Source organism: Nerophis ophidion, linkage group LG11 (assembly GCF_033978795.1).
Source record: "Nerophis ophidion isolate RoL-2023_Sa linkage group LG11, RoL_Noph_v1.0, whole genome shotgun sequence".
Classification (NCBI taxonomy): Eukaryota; Metazoa; Chordata; class Actinopteri; order Syngnathiformes; family Syngnathidae; genus Nerophis; species Nerophis ophidion.
In genome coordinates this window covers 19,817,831-19,832,683 of record NC_084621.1, presented here as the reverse complement: position 1 = coordinate 19,832,683, position 14,853 = coordinate 19,817,831, and the positions used below count along the sequence as shown (strand labels likewise).

At 40.6% G+C, this 14,853-nt stretch overlaps 1 protein-coding gene across 3 annotated transcripts in view; it reads right to left on the bottom strand.

Moving 5' to 3' along the window:
• Positions 1 to 14,853, bottom strand: part of LOC133561775 (glutamate receptor ionotropic, NMDA 2D) — a 189,117-nt gene that overhangs the window by 84,567 nt on the left and 89,697 nt on the right. For all 3 annotated transcript variants that reach the window (XM_061915303.1, XM_061915301.1, XM_061915304.1), the window contains one exon: positions 7,753 to 8,081. In XM_061915303.1, coding sequence (XP_061771287.1) covers positions 7,753 to 8,081 — 329 coding nt within the window. The remainder of the gene's footprint in view (positions 1 to 7,752; positions 8,082 to 14,853) is intronic.

Sequence of the window (14,853 nt, the reverse complement as noted above, 5' to 3'; positions counted from 1 at the left end):
ATCCACAACATCCGCAGTTGAGGTCAGCAGAACACCATCCGCACCATACACGGTGTTGATAGTGCACTGCTTCCCCTTCCTGAGGCGGCGGACGGTGGTCCAGAATCGCTTCGAAGCCGTCCGGAAGTCGTTTTCCATGGCCTCCCCGAACTCCTCCCATGTCCGAGTTTTTGCCTCAGCGACCGCTGAAGCCGCACACCGCTTGGCCTGTCGGTACCTGTCCACTGCCTCCGGAGTCCTATGAGCCAAAAGGACCCAATAGGACTCCTTCAGCTTGACGGCATCCCTCACCGCTGGTGTCCACCAAGGGGTTTTAGGATTTCCGCCCCGACAGGCACCAACTACGTTGCGGCCACAGCTCCGATCAGCAGCTTCGACAATAGAGGTGCGGAACATGGTCCACTCGGACTCAATGTCCAGCACCTCCCTCGTGACATGTTCGAAGTTCTTCCGGTGGGGGGAATTGAAACTTTCTCTGACAGGAGACTCTGCCAGACGTTCCCAGCAGACCCTCACAATGCGTTTGGGCCTGCCAGGTCGGTCCGGCATCCTCCCCCACCATCGCAGCCAACTCACCACCAGGTGGTGATCGGTAGAAAGCTCCGCCCCTCTCTTCACTCGAGTGTCCAAAACATAAGGCTGCAAATCCGATGACACAACTACAAAGTCGATCATGGAACTGCGGCCTAGGGTGTCCTGGTGCCAAGTGCACATATGGACACCCTTATGTTTGAACATGGTGTTTGTAATGGACAAATTGTGACGAGCACAAAAGTCCAATAACAAAACACCACTCTGGTTCAGATCCGGGTGGCCATTCTTCCCAATCACGCCTCTCCAGGTTTCACTGTCGTTGCCAACATGTGCGTTGAAGTCCCCCAGTAGGACAAGGGAATCACCCGGGGGAGCACTTTCCAGTACTCCCTCGAGTGTACCCAAAAAGGGTGGGTACTCTAAACTGCCTTTTGGTGTGTAAGCACAAACAACAGTCAGGACCCGCCCCCCACCTGAAGGCGAAGGGAGGCTACCCTTTCGTCCACTGGGTTGAACTCCAACGTGCAAGCTTTAAGCCGGGGGGCAACCAGAATTGCCACCCCAGCCCGTCGCCTCTCACTGTCGGCAACGCCAGAGTGGAAGAGGGTCTAGTCCCTCTCGAGAGAAGTGGTTCCAGAGCCCTTGCTGTGCGTTGAAGTGAGTCCGACTATATCCAGCCGGAACTTCTCCACTTCGCGCACTAGCTCAGGCTCTTTCCCCCCCAGTGAGGTGACGTTCCACGTCCCAAGAGCTAGCTTCTGTAGCCGAGGATCGGACCGCCAAGTGCCCTGCCTTCGGCTGCCGCCCAGCTCACATTGCCCCCGACCTCTATGGCCCCTGCTATGGGTGGTGAGCCCATTGGAGGGTGACCCACGTTGCCTCTTTGGGCTGTGCCCGGCCGGGCCCCATGGGAACAGGCCCGGCCACCAGGCGCTCGCCATCGTGCCCCACCTCCGGGCCTGGCTCCAGAGGGGGGCCCCGGTGACCCGCGTCCGGGTGAGGGAAATCTGGGTCCATGTTTTATCTTCTTCATAGAGGTCTTCGAGCTGCTCTTTGTCTGATCCCTCACCTAGAACCTGTTTGCCTTGGGAGACCCTACCAGGGGGCATAAAGACCCCGGACAACATAGCTCCAAGGATCATTGGGACACGCAAACTCCTCTACCACGATAAGGTGGCAGCTCAGAGAGGACATCGGAACCCAACATTAATTAAACGTCGTCGAGAAGCATGTTGTTTCAACGTTGTATTTGTGTTGTGGAATATTGGTTGCGCTATGACCAAAATCCAACGGTCAAATCAACGTCAGAAGCTGACATTAATTAAACGTTGTCAAAGTCATGTTGTAAAGCGATACAACATTGATGTCTAACGTCGGATCAACATTCTTGGTTGTGAAATGACCACATTTCAATGGTCAAATCAACATCGGAACCCAACATTGATCAACTGTCGTCGAGAAGCATGTTGTTTCAACGTTGTATTTGTGTTGTGGAATATCGGTTGAGCTATGACCAAAATTCAACGGTCAAATCAACGTCAGAAGCTGACATTGATTAAACGTCGTCAAAGGCATGTTGTAAATTGAGACAACAATGATGTCTAACGTTGGATCAACATTCTTGGTTGGGAGATGACCACATTTCAATGGTCAAATCTACTTCATAACCCAACATTGATCAAACGTTGTCAAGGAGCATGTTGTTTCAACGTTGTATTTGTGTTGTGAAATATTGGTTGAGCTATGACCAAAATCCAACGGTCAAATCAACATCAGAACCCGAAATTGATCAAACTTCGTCAAAAGCATTTTGTAAATTGAGACAACATTGATGTCTAATGTTGTGTTGGGTGGGAAAATGACCAAATTTCAATGGTCAAATCAACGTTAGAACCCGGCAAGAGGCATGTGTTTTCAACGTTGTATTCGTGTTGTGGAATATTGGTTGGGGAATGACCAAATTTCAACAGTCAATACTCGTCTGAACCCAACACTGATTAAACGTTGTCAAGAGGCATGTTGTTTCAACGTTGTATTTGTGTTGTGGAATATTGGTTGAGCTATGACCAAAATCCAACGGTCTAATCAACATCAAAACCAAACATTGATCAAACGTTGTCAAAAAGCATGTCGTAAATTGAGACAACATTGATGTCTAACGTTGGATCAACGTTCTTGGTTGGGAAATGACCAAATTTCAATGGTCAAATCAACGTCATAACCCATCCATCCATTTTCTACATTGATTAAATGTCATCAAGGATCATGTTGTTTCAACGTTGCATTTGTGTTGTAGAAAATCGATTGGGCTATGACCAAAACTTAACGGTCAAATCAAGGTCAGAAGCTGACATGGATCAAACATATCCAAAAAGCATGTTGTAAATTGAGACAACATTGATGTTTCATGTCAGAACCCAACATTGATTAAACGTTGTCAAGAGGAATGCTGTTTCAACGTTGTATTTGTGTTGTGGAATATTGGTTGGGAAAATTTCAATGGTCAGATCAAAGTCAGAACCCAACATTGATTAAACGTTGTCAAAAAGCAGGTTGTTTCAACGTTGTATTTGTGTTGTGGAATATTAGTTGAGCTATGACCAAAATCAACGGTCAAATCAACGTCAAAACCCAACATTGATCAAACGTTGTCAAAAAGCATGTCGTAAATTGAGACAACATTGATGTCTAACGTTGGATCAATGTTCTTGGTTGGGAAGTGATCAAATTTCAATGGTCAAATCAACGTCATTAACCCAACATTGATTAAACGTTGTCAAGAAGCATGTTGTTTCAACGTTGTATTTGTGTTGTGGAATATTGGTCGAGCTATGACCAAAATCCAACGGTCAAATCAACATCAGAAGCTGACATTGATCAAATATTGCCAAAAAGCATGATGTAAATTGAGAAAACATTGATGTTTCATGTCAGAACCCAACATTGATTAAACGTTGTCAAGAGGCATGTTGTTTCAACGTTGTATTTGTGTTGTGGAATATTGGTTGGGAAATATTCAATGGTCAGATCAAAGTCAGAACCCAACATTGATTAAACGTCGTCAAAAATCATGTCGTAAATTGAGACAATATTGATGTCTAACGTTGGATCAATGTTCTTGGTTGGGAAATGACCAAATTCCAATGGTCAAATCAACGTCAGAACCCAAAATTGATTAAACGTTGTCAAGAAGCATGTTGTTACAACTTTGTATTTGTGTTGTGGGATATTGGTCGAGATATGACCAAAATCCAACGGTCAAATCAACATCAGAACCTGACATTGATCAAACGTCGTCAAAAGCATTTTGTAAATTGAGACAACATTGATGTCTAATGTTGTGTTGGGTGGGAAAATGACCAAATTTCAATGGTCAAATCAACGTTAGAACCCGTCAAGAGGCATGTGTTTTCAACGTTGTATTTGTGTTGTGGAATATTGGTCGAGCTATGACCAAAATCCAACGGTCAAAACAACATCAGAAGCTGACATTGATCAAATATTGCCAAAAAGCATGATGTAAATTGAGACAACATTGATGTTTCATGTCAGAACCCAACATTGATTAAACGTTGTCAAGAGGCATGTTGTTTCAAAGTTGTATTTGTGTTGTGGAATATTAGTTGGGAAATATTCAATGGTCAGATCAAAGTCAGAACCCAACATTGATTAAACGTCGTCAAAAATCATGTCGTAAATTGAGACAACATTGATGTCTAACGTTGGATCAACGTTCTTGGTTGGGAAATGACCAAATTCCAATGGTCAAATCAACGTCAGAACCCAAAATTGATTAAACGTTGTCAAGAAGCATGTTGTTACAACTTTGTATTTGTGTTGTGGGATATTGGTCGAGATATGACCAAAATCCAACGGTCAAATCAACATCAGAACCTGACATTGATCAAACGTCGTCAAAAGCATTTTGTAAATTGAGACAACATTGATGTCTAATGTTGTGTTGGGTGGGAAAATGACCAAATTTCAATGGTCAAGTCAACGTTACAACCCGTCAAGAGGCATGTTGTTTCAACGTTGTATTTGTGTTGTGGAATAATGGTTGGGGAATGGCCAAATTTCATCAGTCAATACACGTCAGAACCCAACACTGATTAAACGTTGTCAAGAGGCATGTTGTTTCAACGTTGTATTTGTGTTGTGGAATATTGGTTGAGCTAAGACCAAAATCCAACGGTCAAATCAGCATCAGAACCCGACATTGATCAAACGTCGTCAAAAGCATTTTGTAAATTGAGACAACATTGATGTCTAATGTTGTGTTGGGTGGGAAAATGACCAAATTTTAATGGTCAAATCAACGTTAGAACCCGTCAAGAGGCATGTTGTTTCAACGTCGTATTTGTGTTGTGGAATATTGGTAGAACTATGACCAAAATCCAACGGTCAAATCAACGTCAGAAGCTGATATTGATCAAACGTTGTCAAAAAGCATGTCGTAAATTGAGACAACATTGATGTCTAACATTGGATCAACGTTCTTGGTTGGGAAATGACCACAATTCAATAGTCAAATCGACATCGGAACCCAACATTGATTAAACGTCGTCGAGAAGCATGTCGTTTCAACGTAGTATTTGTGTTGTGGAATATCGGTTGAGCTATGACCAAAATTCAACGGTCAAATCAACATCAGAAGCTGACATTGATCAAACGTCGCCAAAAAGCATGTTGTAAATTGAGAAAACATTGATGTTTCATGTCAGAACCCAACATTGATTAAACGTTGTCAAAAAGCATGTTGTTTCAACGTTGTATTTGTGTTGTGGAATATTGGTTGGGAAAATGTCAATGGTCAGATCAACGTCAGAACCCAACATTGATTAAACATCATCAAAAAGCATGTTGTTTCAACGTTATATTTATGTTGTGGAATATTGGTTGGGCTATGACCAAAATCCTACGGTCAAATCAACATCAAAACCCAACATTGATCAAACGTTGTCAAAAATAATGTCGTAAATTGAGACAACATTGATGTCTAAAGTTGGATCAATGTTTTTGGTTGGGAAATGACCAAATTCCAATGGTCAAATCAACGTCATAACCCAACATTGATTAAACGTTGTCAAGAAGCATGTTGTTTCAACGTTGTATTTGTGTTGTGGACTATTGGTCGAGCCATGACCAAAATCCAACGGTCAAATCAACGTCAGAAGCTGACATTGATCAAACGTCGTCAAAAAGCATGTTGTTTCAACAATAAATTCAACGTCGGGACCTAAAATCAACAAGTTTTCAACATTGTTTCAATGTCCGCTGCCTGCCGGGTCCCCTTTTCTCAAATTTTTGCAAATAATGAACCGATTTCGAATCTGAATAAATAAAAAAAATCTCGATTCTCATTTAAGATATTTTTTGTCACCGCCCTAATCGGACGTTGGCGGTTTTTGTCTGCATATACAAACCCCGTTTCCAAATTGCGTTAGATGTAAATATAAACAGAATGCAATGATTTGCAGATCATTTTCAACCCATATTCAGTTGAATATGCTACAAAGACAACATATTTGATGTTCAAACTGATAAAACATTTTTTTGTTGCAAATAATCATTAACTTTAGAATTTGATGCCAGCAACACGTGACAAAGAAGTTGGGAGAGGTGGCAATAAATACAGATAAAGTTGAGGAATGCTCATCAAACACTTATTTGAAATGTCCCACAGGTGTGCAGGCTAATTGGGAACAGGTGGGTGCCATGATTGGCTATAAAATCAGCTTCCATGAAATGCTAAATAATTCACAAACAAGGATGGGGTGAGGGTCACAAATTTGTAAGCAAATTGTCAAACAGCTTAAGAACAACAATTCTCAACGAGCTATTGCAAGGAATTTAGGGATTTTACCATCTACGGTCTGTAAAATCATCAAAAGTTTAGAGAATCTGGAGAAATCACTGCACGTAAGCGATAATATTACAGACCTTTGATCCCTCAGAAAGTACAGCATCAAAAACCGACATCAGTGTGTAAAGGATATCACCACATGGGCTCAGGAACACTACATAAAACCACTGTCAGTAACTACAGTTGGTCGCTACATCTGTAACTGCAAGTTAAAACTCTACTATGCAAAGCGAAAACCATTTATCAACAACACGCAGGAACGCCGCCAGCTTGGCTGGGCCCGAGCTCCTTTAAGATGGACTGATGCAAAGTGGAAAAGTGTTCTGTGGTCTGACGAGTCCACGTTTCAAATTAAATTTGGAAACTGTGGACGTGGTGTCCTCCGGAACAAAGAGGAAAATAACCATCCGGATTGTTATAGGCGCAACGTTCAAAAGCCAGCATCTGTGATGGTATGGGGGTGTATTAGTGCCCAAGGCATAGGTAACTTACACATCTGTGAAGGCACCATTAATGCTGAAAGGTACATACAGGTTTTGGAGCAACATATGTTGTCATCCAAGCAACGTTATCATGGACGCCCCTGCTTATTTCAGCAAAACAATGCCAAGCCACATGTTACAACAGTGTGGCTTCGTAGTAAAAGTCAAGACATGTCTCCCATTGAAAATGTGTGGCGCGTTATGAAGCGTAAAATACGACAACAAGACCCCGGACTGTTGAAGGACTGAAGCTCTACATAAAACAAGAATGGGAAAGAATTCCACTTTCAAAACTTCAACAATAGTTTCCTCAGTTCCCAAACGTTTATTGAGTGTTGTTAAAAGAAAAGGTGATGTAACACAGTGGTGAACATGCCCTTTCCCAACTACATGAAATTCTAACTGTATTATTATTTGCAAAAAAAAAATAAAGATTATGAGTTTGAACATCAAATATGTTGTCTTTGTAGCATATTCAATTGAATATGGGTTGAAAAGGATTTGTATTCTGTTTATATTTACATCTAACACAATTTCTCAACTCATATGGAAACGGGGTTTGTATTTGACTTTCCACTCACAAACGTGATATCAAAGCAGCTCTTCAATGAACATCTTTGCGTCCTGGCCGTATCTTTTCAACGTTTAGCATATTTCTAAAGGACTGGCATGGAAAAGGAGCGTGGACGATGATAACTCGGCGGACCTGAGTGTTTGCACAGCCAAGGAGGAATACATTGCAGCCGCTTTATTAATATTCATGAGGCGCGCTCCGCCCGCTACAGATGCCGGGGTCACGTGACCGAGCGGTGTCTGTTTTGCATGAACAAAATCCTGTCGACAACACCCGACCGTCGTCCCGTCCCTCACTTCATCCTTCCCCGCAGCCTCTGGGTCTGGTTGGCGTCCGTCATGCAGTTGGTGACAAAGTTGGGCCCGCCCGTGGTCCCGTAGTCCTTGCGCATGGCCACCGCCCCGTGAGTCAGCACCGACACGCCCTTGGCGATCCTTCGGCGGGGCTCGTCCCGCCACCCCTGGGGCCGCACGGCGAACAGCGCCCTCGGCAGGCTCTCCATGCTCAGGCCCGAGAGAGCCGGCCCTACGGCGAACCACATGTGCGAGGCCCCCGCCTGGCCGGCCGCCCAGGCCGCCCGGAACACCAGCTCGGCCTCCTCCTGGGAGCAGTACAGCAGGCGGACCTGGAAAGGAGGGCGGGAGAGGGCGGGCGGGTGCGGGGGGGGGGGGAAGACACACATACAAGCTAGTGAGATAAGGAGGGGACAGGGGGGGGAGGCATGGAGAGAGAGCGAGTTGAAGGAACAGGCGCGCCTGGAGGGGGAGGAGCTTGGGTACGGGAGAGTTCCAACAGAGGAGATGCAATTAAAGTGACTCGGCACGTTGGGGAAGCTGGATGGAAGGTGCATCAGCCTTCCTGGGGAGAGTGTTTGGTATTTTTCCCATCATGCATTGCATTGGATTTAATCCGGTGTCATTCTAAACCAGGGGTCACCAACGCGGTGCACCAGGTAGCCCGTAAGGACCAGATGAGACGCCCGCTGGCCTGTTCTAAAAAATAGCTCAAATAGCAGCACTTACCAGTGAGCTGCCTTTATTTTTTTTTATTTTTTTTTATTTACTAGCAAGCTGGTCTCGCTTTGCTCGACATTTTTAATTCTAAAGGGAGACAAAACTCAAATAGAATTTGAAAATACAAGAAAATATTTTAAAGACTTGGTTTTCACTCGTTTAAATAAAAATTCATTTATTTTTTTTACTTTGCTTCTTATAACTTGCAGAAAGACAATTTTAGAGAAAAAATGCAAACTTAAAAAATGATTTTAGGATTTTTCCTGACAATTTAAATCAATGTTCAAGTATTTTTTTATTTTTTTATTGTAAAGACTAATAAATACATCCATCCATCCATCCATTTTCTGCCGCTTATTCATTTTAATTTAAATCTTCATTTTAGCTTCTGTTTTTTTTTACGAAGAATATTTGTGAAATATTTCTTCAAATTTATTAGGATTAAAATTCCCAAAAAATATTCTGGCAAATCTAAAAAAGTCTTTTGAAATTCTTTTAAAATTTTTCTTCTGGAAAATCTAGAAGAAATAATGATTTGTCTTTGTTAGAAATATAGCTTGATCCAATTTGTTATAAATTCTAACAAAGTGCAGATTGGATTTTAATCTATTTAAAACATGTCATGAAAATTCTAAAATTAATCTTAATCAGGAAAAATAACTAATGATTTTCCATAAATTATTTTTTCAATTTTTTCTAAAAGATTTGAATTAGCTAGTTTTTCTCTTCCTTTTTTCTGTTGAATTTTGAATTTTAAAGAGTCGAAATTGAAGATAAAATATGTTTCAAAATGTAATTTTAATTTTTTACGTGTTTTCTCCTCTTTTTAACCATTCAATTAAATGTTTTTTTTAATCATTTATTCTCTACAAAAAACCTTCCGTAAAAGGAAAAAAAAATGTACAACGGAATGACAGACAGAAATACCCATTTTTTAAAATATATATAGATTTATTTATTAAAGGTAAATTGAGCAAATTGGTTATTTCTGGCAATTTATTTAAGTGTGTATCAAACTGGTAGCCCTTCGCATTAATCAGTACCCAAGAAGTAGCTCTTGGTATCAAAAAAAAGGTTGGTGACCCCTGTTCTAAATGATGATTTGGTGCTTGTACATTTTTTTTTAAATCCACAAAGTGCAGTGAGCTGGTTCTGTTGAGTTTTTGCCTTGGTTTATTTGCACCGTGACCGGGGAAGGTTGTCAGGATTGGGTCATGTATAAAATTGGACGTGACAAAGTTCGATTCATGGTCATTAACCTGAATCACTTATGGTGTCTACAAGATGACGGCCGACTTGAAGCAATTTCACTGTCAGGTATTTGAAGACAAGTTAGCTAGCCAGATTCCTTGCTAAACTAGTGACGTCTCACAGGCCAGACTGAACGGGACTTCCGATATCGATACGGCCCAATTCGATATCAGCAGCAATCAGTCATGATTGTATCGTTTTGTAGTGTTTCATGTTAGAAAAGCTTTGACCAAGTGAAATGAGTCAAAGAGAGAAAAAGGGCAGCAATGAAAAACAACAACCGATTTCCTTTTTACCGTATTGAATGGACTTATGCTTTCTTTAAGTTGAATCGGAGTGCAGTGCTTCAGCTATTTATTCTTAACAAGATGGTACGTAAAACAAAGTCTGTACAACATTCTGACCAAAGAACAACAATTACATGTTTTTTTTTAGACCACAAAGAAGTATTTTAAATATAAAACAAATCATAACATCACTCCTTTATGTCATCCAGCAGCTACAAAATGTAATTGCTGGATACACAACAAGTCCAATGTTTTTATTCTTCACAATATGGCCACAAAATGTTTTTTAAAATAAACTGTATTCAACATTTGGATGAAATAACTACCATTATAAAGTATGTTATACAGACTACAGGGAAGTATTTTACATGTGAAATTATATATATATATATATATATATATATATATATACACACACACACACACACATATATATATATATATACATACACACATATCTATATATATATATATATATATAGATATGTGTGTGTATATATGTATATGTATGTGTGTGTGTATATATGTATATGTATGTGTGTATATATGTATATGTATGTGTGTATATATATATATATATAAATATATATATATATAAATATATATATACAGTGGGGCAAAAAAGTATTTAGTCAGCCATCGATTGTGCAAGTTCTCCCACATAAAATGATGACAGAGGTCTGTAATTTTCATCATAGGTACACTTCAACTGTGAGAGACAGAATGTGAAAAAAAAATCCAGGAATTCACATTGTAGGAATTTTAAAGAATTTATCTATAAATTATGGTGGAAAATAAGTATTTGGTCAACCATTCAAAGCTCTCAATGATGGAAGGAGGTTTTGGCTCAAAATCTCACGATACATAGCCCCATTCATTCTTTCCTTAACACGGATCAATCGTCCTGTCCCCTTAGCAGAAAAACAGCCCCAAAGCATGATGTTTCCACCCCCATACTTCACAGTAGGTATGGTGTTCTTGGGATGCAACTCAGTATTATTCTTCCTCCAAACACGACGAGTTGAGTTTATACCAAAAAGTTCTATTTTGGTTTCATCTGACCACATGACATTCTCCCAATCCTCTGCTGTATCATCCATGTATCCATTTTGGTATAAACTCAACTCGAATGGTTGATCAAATACTTATTTTCCACCATCATTTACAAATACATTTTTTAAAATTCCTACAATGTGAATTCCTGGATTTTTTTTCACATTCTGTCTCTCACAGTTGAAGTGTACCTATGATGAAAATTACAGACCTCTGTCATCATTTTAAGTGGGAGAACTTGCACAATCGGTGGCTGACTATATACTTTTTTGCCCCTCTGTATGTTTGTATATGCGGCTTATAGTCCAGTGAGGCTTATATATGGAAAATATTTTGTAATTCTAAAATGTAGTGGGTGCGGCCTATACAGTTGGTAAAATACGGTAATGGTAAATGAAAAGACGAAAGAAGAAGGAAAAGAGGAATGACACAGTCAGTGATGTGAAGGCGAATCAAAGATCAAAACCACCGGAGGGAAAACACGGCCGACAAAGTCCAAACGTGTCAAAATGTTACTGGGAACAAGATGGAGGCAACGCAGAGGCCAGGGAGACGCAATCAGAGGTGGGAAAACAAAAGTCATTCCTGTGAGAAGGGAAAGCCAAGGACGGGAGATAAACGATATTTGCGTTCGATGGGTCGAAATGATGCTCTGAATTCATGAATAAGACGGCGGGAGGAAGGCAGGAGTGGGGAGGGAAAAAAAAAAACATCAGCGGTAAAATCGAAGCTCTGAGGGGTGGAGAAGTGGAGGGTGGAGGGTGGAGGGGGTGTGTGAAGGGGTGGAGGGCGTCGTTGGGAGAATTTCACCTGCCTTGCATTTTCCAACTGTAATGCTCAACACTACAATCATGGCTTCAAGCTCCACTGACTCAGGCAAGGATGAGAGTCATGGAGAAGGACGCCGGAAGACTAAATTAAGAGGGGAAGGAGCCGAGGGGCGTTGTAAACTAGTAAACACACACACACACACACACACACACACACACACACACACACACACACACGCACACACACACACATTTGTGTACTTCTGACCTTCTTGAGACCTGAGAAAAATGTTGTAAACTACAAACCCCGTTTCCATATGAGTTGGGAAATTATGTAAGATGTAAATCTAAACAGAATACAATGATTTGCAAATCATTTTCAAGCCATATTTAATTGAATGCACTACAAAGACAATATATTTGATGTTCCAACTTATAAACTTTGTTTTTTTTTTGCAAATAATAACTAAATTAGAATTTCATGGCTGCAACATGTGGCAAAGTAGTTGGGAAAGGGCATGTTCACCACTGTGTTACATCACCTTTCATTTTAACAACACTCTATAAACGTTTGGGAATTCAATTTTTTTTATTTGTTTATTTTTTTGTTTGTAATTGTTTTTCAATCTTCATTATTTACTTCAAGTTACTACAGTATGACTTTATTTACATATATATTTAAATATATTTTTTAAGTTTTGGCCAAAGGGGGTGTATTTCAATTTCTTACACACACTTGTTATTTCATATGTTGACCAAAGAGGGAACACTTTTAAAAGCGACACACAGTCAATGTTAAAAATCCCTCCTTTTCGGGACCACCCTCATTTTGATAGATGTCACCACCAGGGGGTGCAAACGAGATCTCTATTTTTTTTTTTTTTTTTTTTTTTTAATGTACTTAAGGCCGATGACAAAGGAGTCCTGGACCACAAATGGCACCTGTGCCGCACTTTGGGCAACCCAGCTGTAGAAGCTAACTGTTAATAGCCACTATAGTCTTAGTAGCGTAGTGTATTTCTTCATTTTATGGTCACATATGGCTTGTCTTACGTCAGCACCGGAAGTGGTTAAATCAGCCATTTACCTGCCCGGGTTTTTTGGGGGGATGAATAGGGAAGTCCTTCTTTAGCTGCCATCTTGTTTTATCATATATTGCTGCTTTTGCACCTGTAAATGTTAACTTTCGTACGCACTTTAAATAAACACAAAAATCCTGACTTTGGAGCAATGTTCACGGATTCTAGTATTTGGTTTTCTGTATTGGGACAATGATTTATATCCTAACTTGTTCCCAACTCCTTATATGGCAGCTACTTTTCCTTGTTGATGTCTCAAGTAGGGTAGAAATACAAACACACACACACACACACACACACACACACACATACACACACACACACACACACACACACACACACACACACGATATCTGCAGACTGAAAATGGGAAAAGAGAGGCGAGCAAGAGAAATACTGACGAGGCACAAGCTGCAGGAGGAATGGAAGACAAAATAAACAGTAGGGCAGAGGTGTCCAAAGTGGGGCCCGGGGGCCATTTAGGGGCCCCTGCTAATTTAAAAAAAAATACCATTACAAAAAAAATACAACATAAAAAAGTGTAATAAAAGAGCATAGAGGTGAAATGTAAAATGAAAAAGTTGCAATGTTGACTCCAACAACTCAAAGTTCAAATGTATTCAAAACTATCATCGCTCGAAAAATAATAATGCATCAAAATCAATGTTAGGAATTATTGCCATATTTAAGGCTTCATTTAATTCACATTAAATTGTCTACTTATATTATTTTAAGGGTGGAAATATTGCCCATTTTGTGTGTTTGTCATATAAGAAACATGTTTTCTATGACAAAAGGGCATAAAACAAACAAATAAACACAATAAAAAACTAATTATCCACGGACTTAAGTTGACTTATTTTTGACACTTTTATGACGAGGCCCTTTTGAGTTCTCGAGGATTTTAGTGTCGTTATTTTTATTTTTTTTAACTGTATTTGCTCAAAAAATAATAATGAATCAAAATCAATGCTGTTATGAATTATTGACATATTCAAGGCTACAGTTAGTTTAAACACGCTGCAGGACTGCTTGTATCGCACATGATATCACACACAAGTAAACACGCTGCAGGACTGCTTGTATCGCACATGATATCACACACAAGTAAACACGCTGCAGGGCTGCTCGTATCGCACATGATATCACACACAAGTAAAAACGCTGCAGGACTGCTTGTATCACACTTGATATCACACACAAGTAAACACGCTGCAGGGCTGCTTGTATCGCACTTGATATCACACACAAGTAAACACGCTGCAAGACTGTCTGTATCACACAAACAAGTAAACACTGTGCAGGGCTGCTTGTATCACACTTGATATCACACACAAGTAAACACGGCGCAGGGCTGCTTGTATCGCACATGATATCACACACAAGTAAATATGCTGCAGGACTGCTTGTATCACACTTGATGTTACACACAAGTAAACACTTTGCGGGGCTGCTTATATCACACTTGATATCACACACAAGTAAACACGGTGCAGGGCTGCTTGTATCACACATGATATCACACACAAGTAAACACGCTGCAGGACTGCTTGTATCGCACATGATATCACAGACAAGTAAATATGCTGCAGGAATGCTTGTATCACACTTGATAACACACACAAGTAAACACGCTGCAGGGCTGCTTGTATCGCACATGATATCACACACAAGTAAACACGCTGTAGGGGTGCTTGTATCGCACATGATATCACACACAAGTAAAAACGCTGCAGGACTGCTTGTATCACACTTGATATCACACACAAGTAAACACGCTGCTGGGCTGCTTGTATCGCACTTGATGTCACACACAAGTAAACACGCTGCAAGACTGTCTGTATCACACAAACAAGTAAACACTGTGCAGGGCTGCTTGTATCACACTTGATATCACACACAAGTAAACACGGTGCAGGGCTGCTTGTATCGCACATGATATCA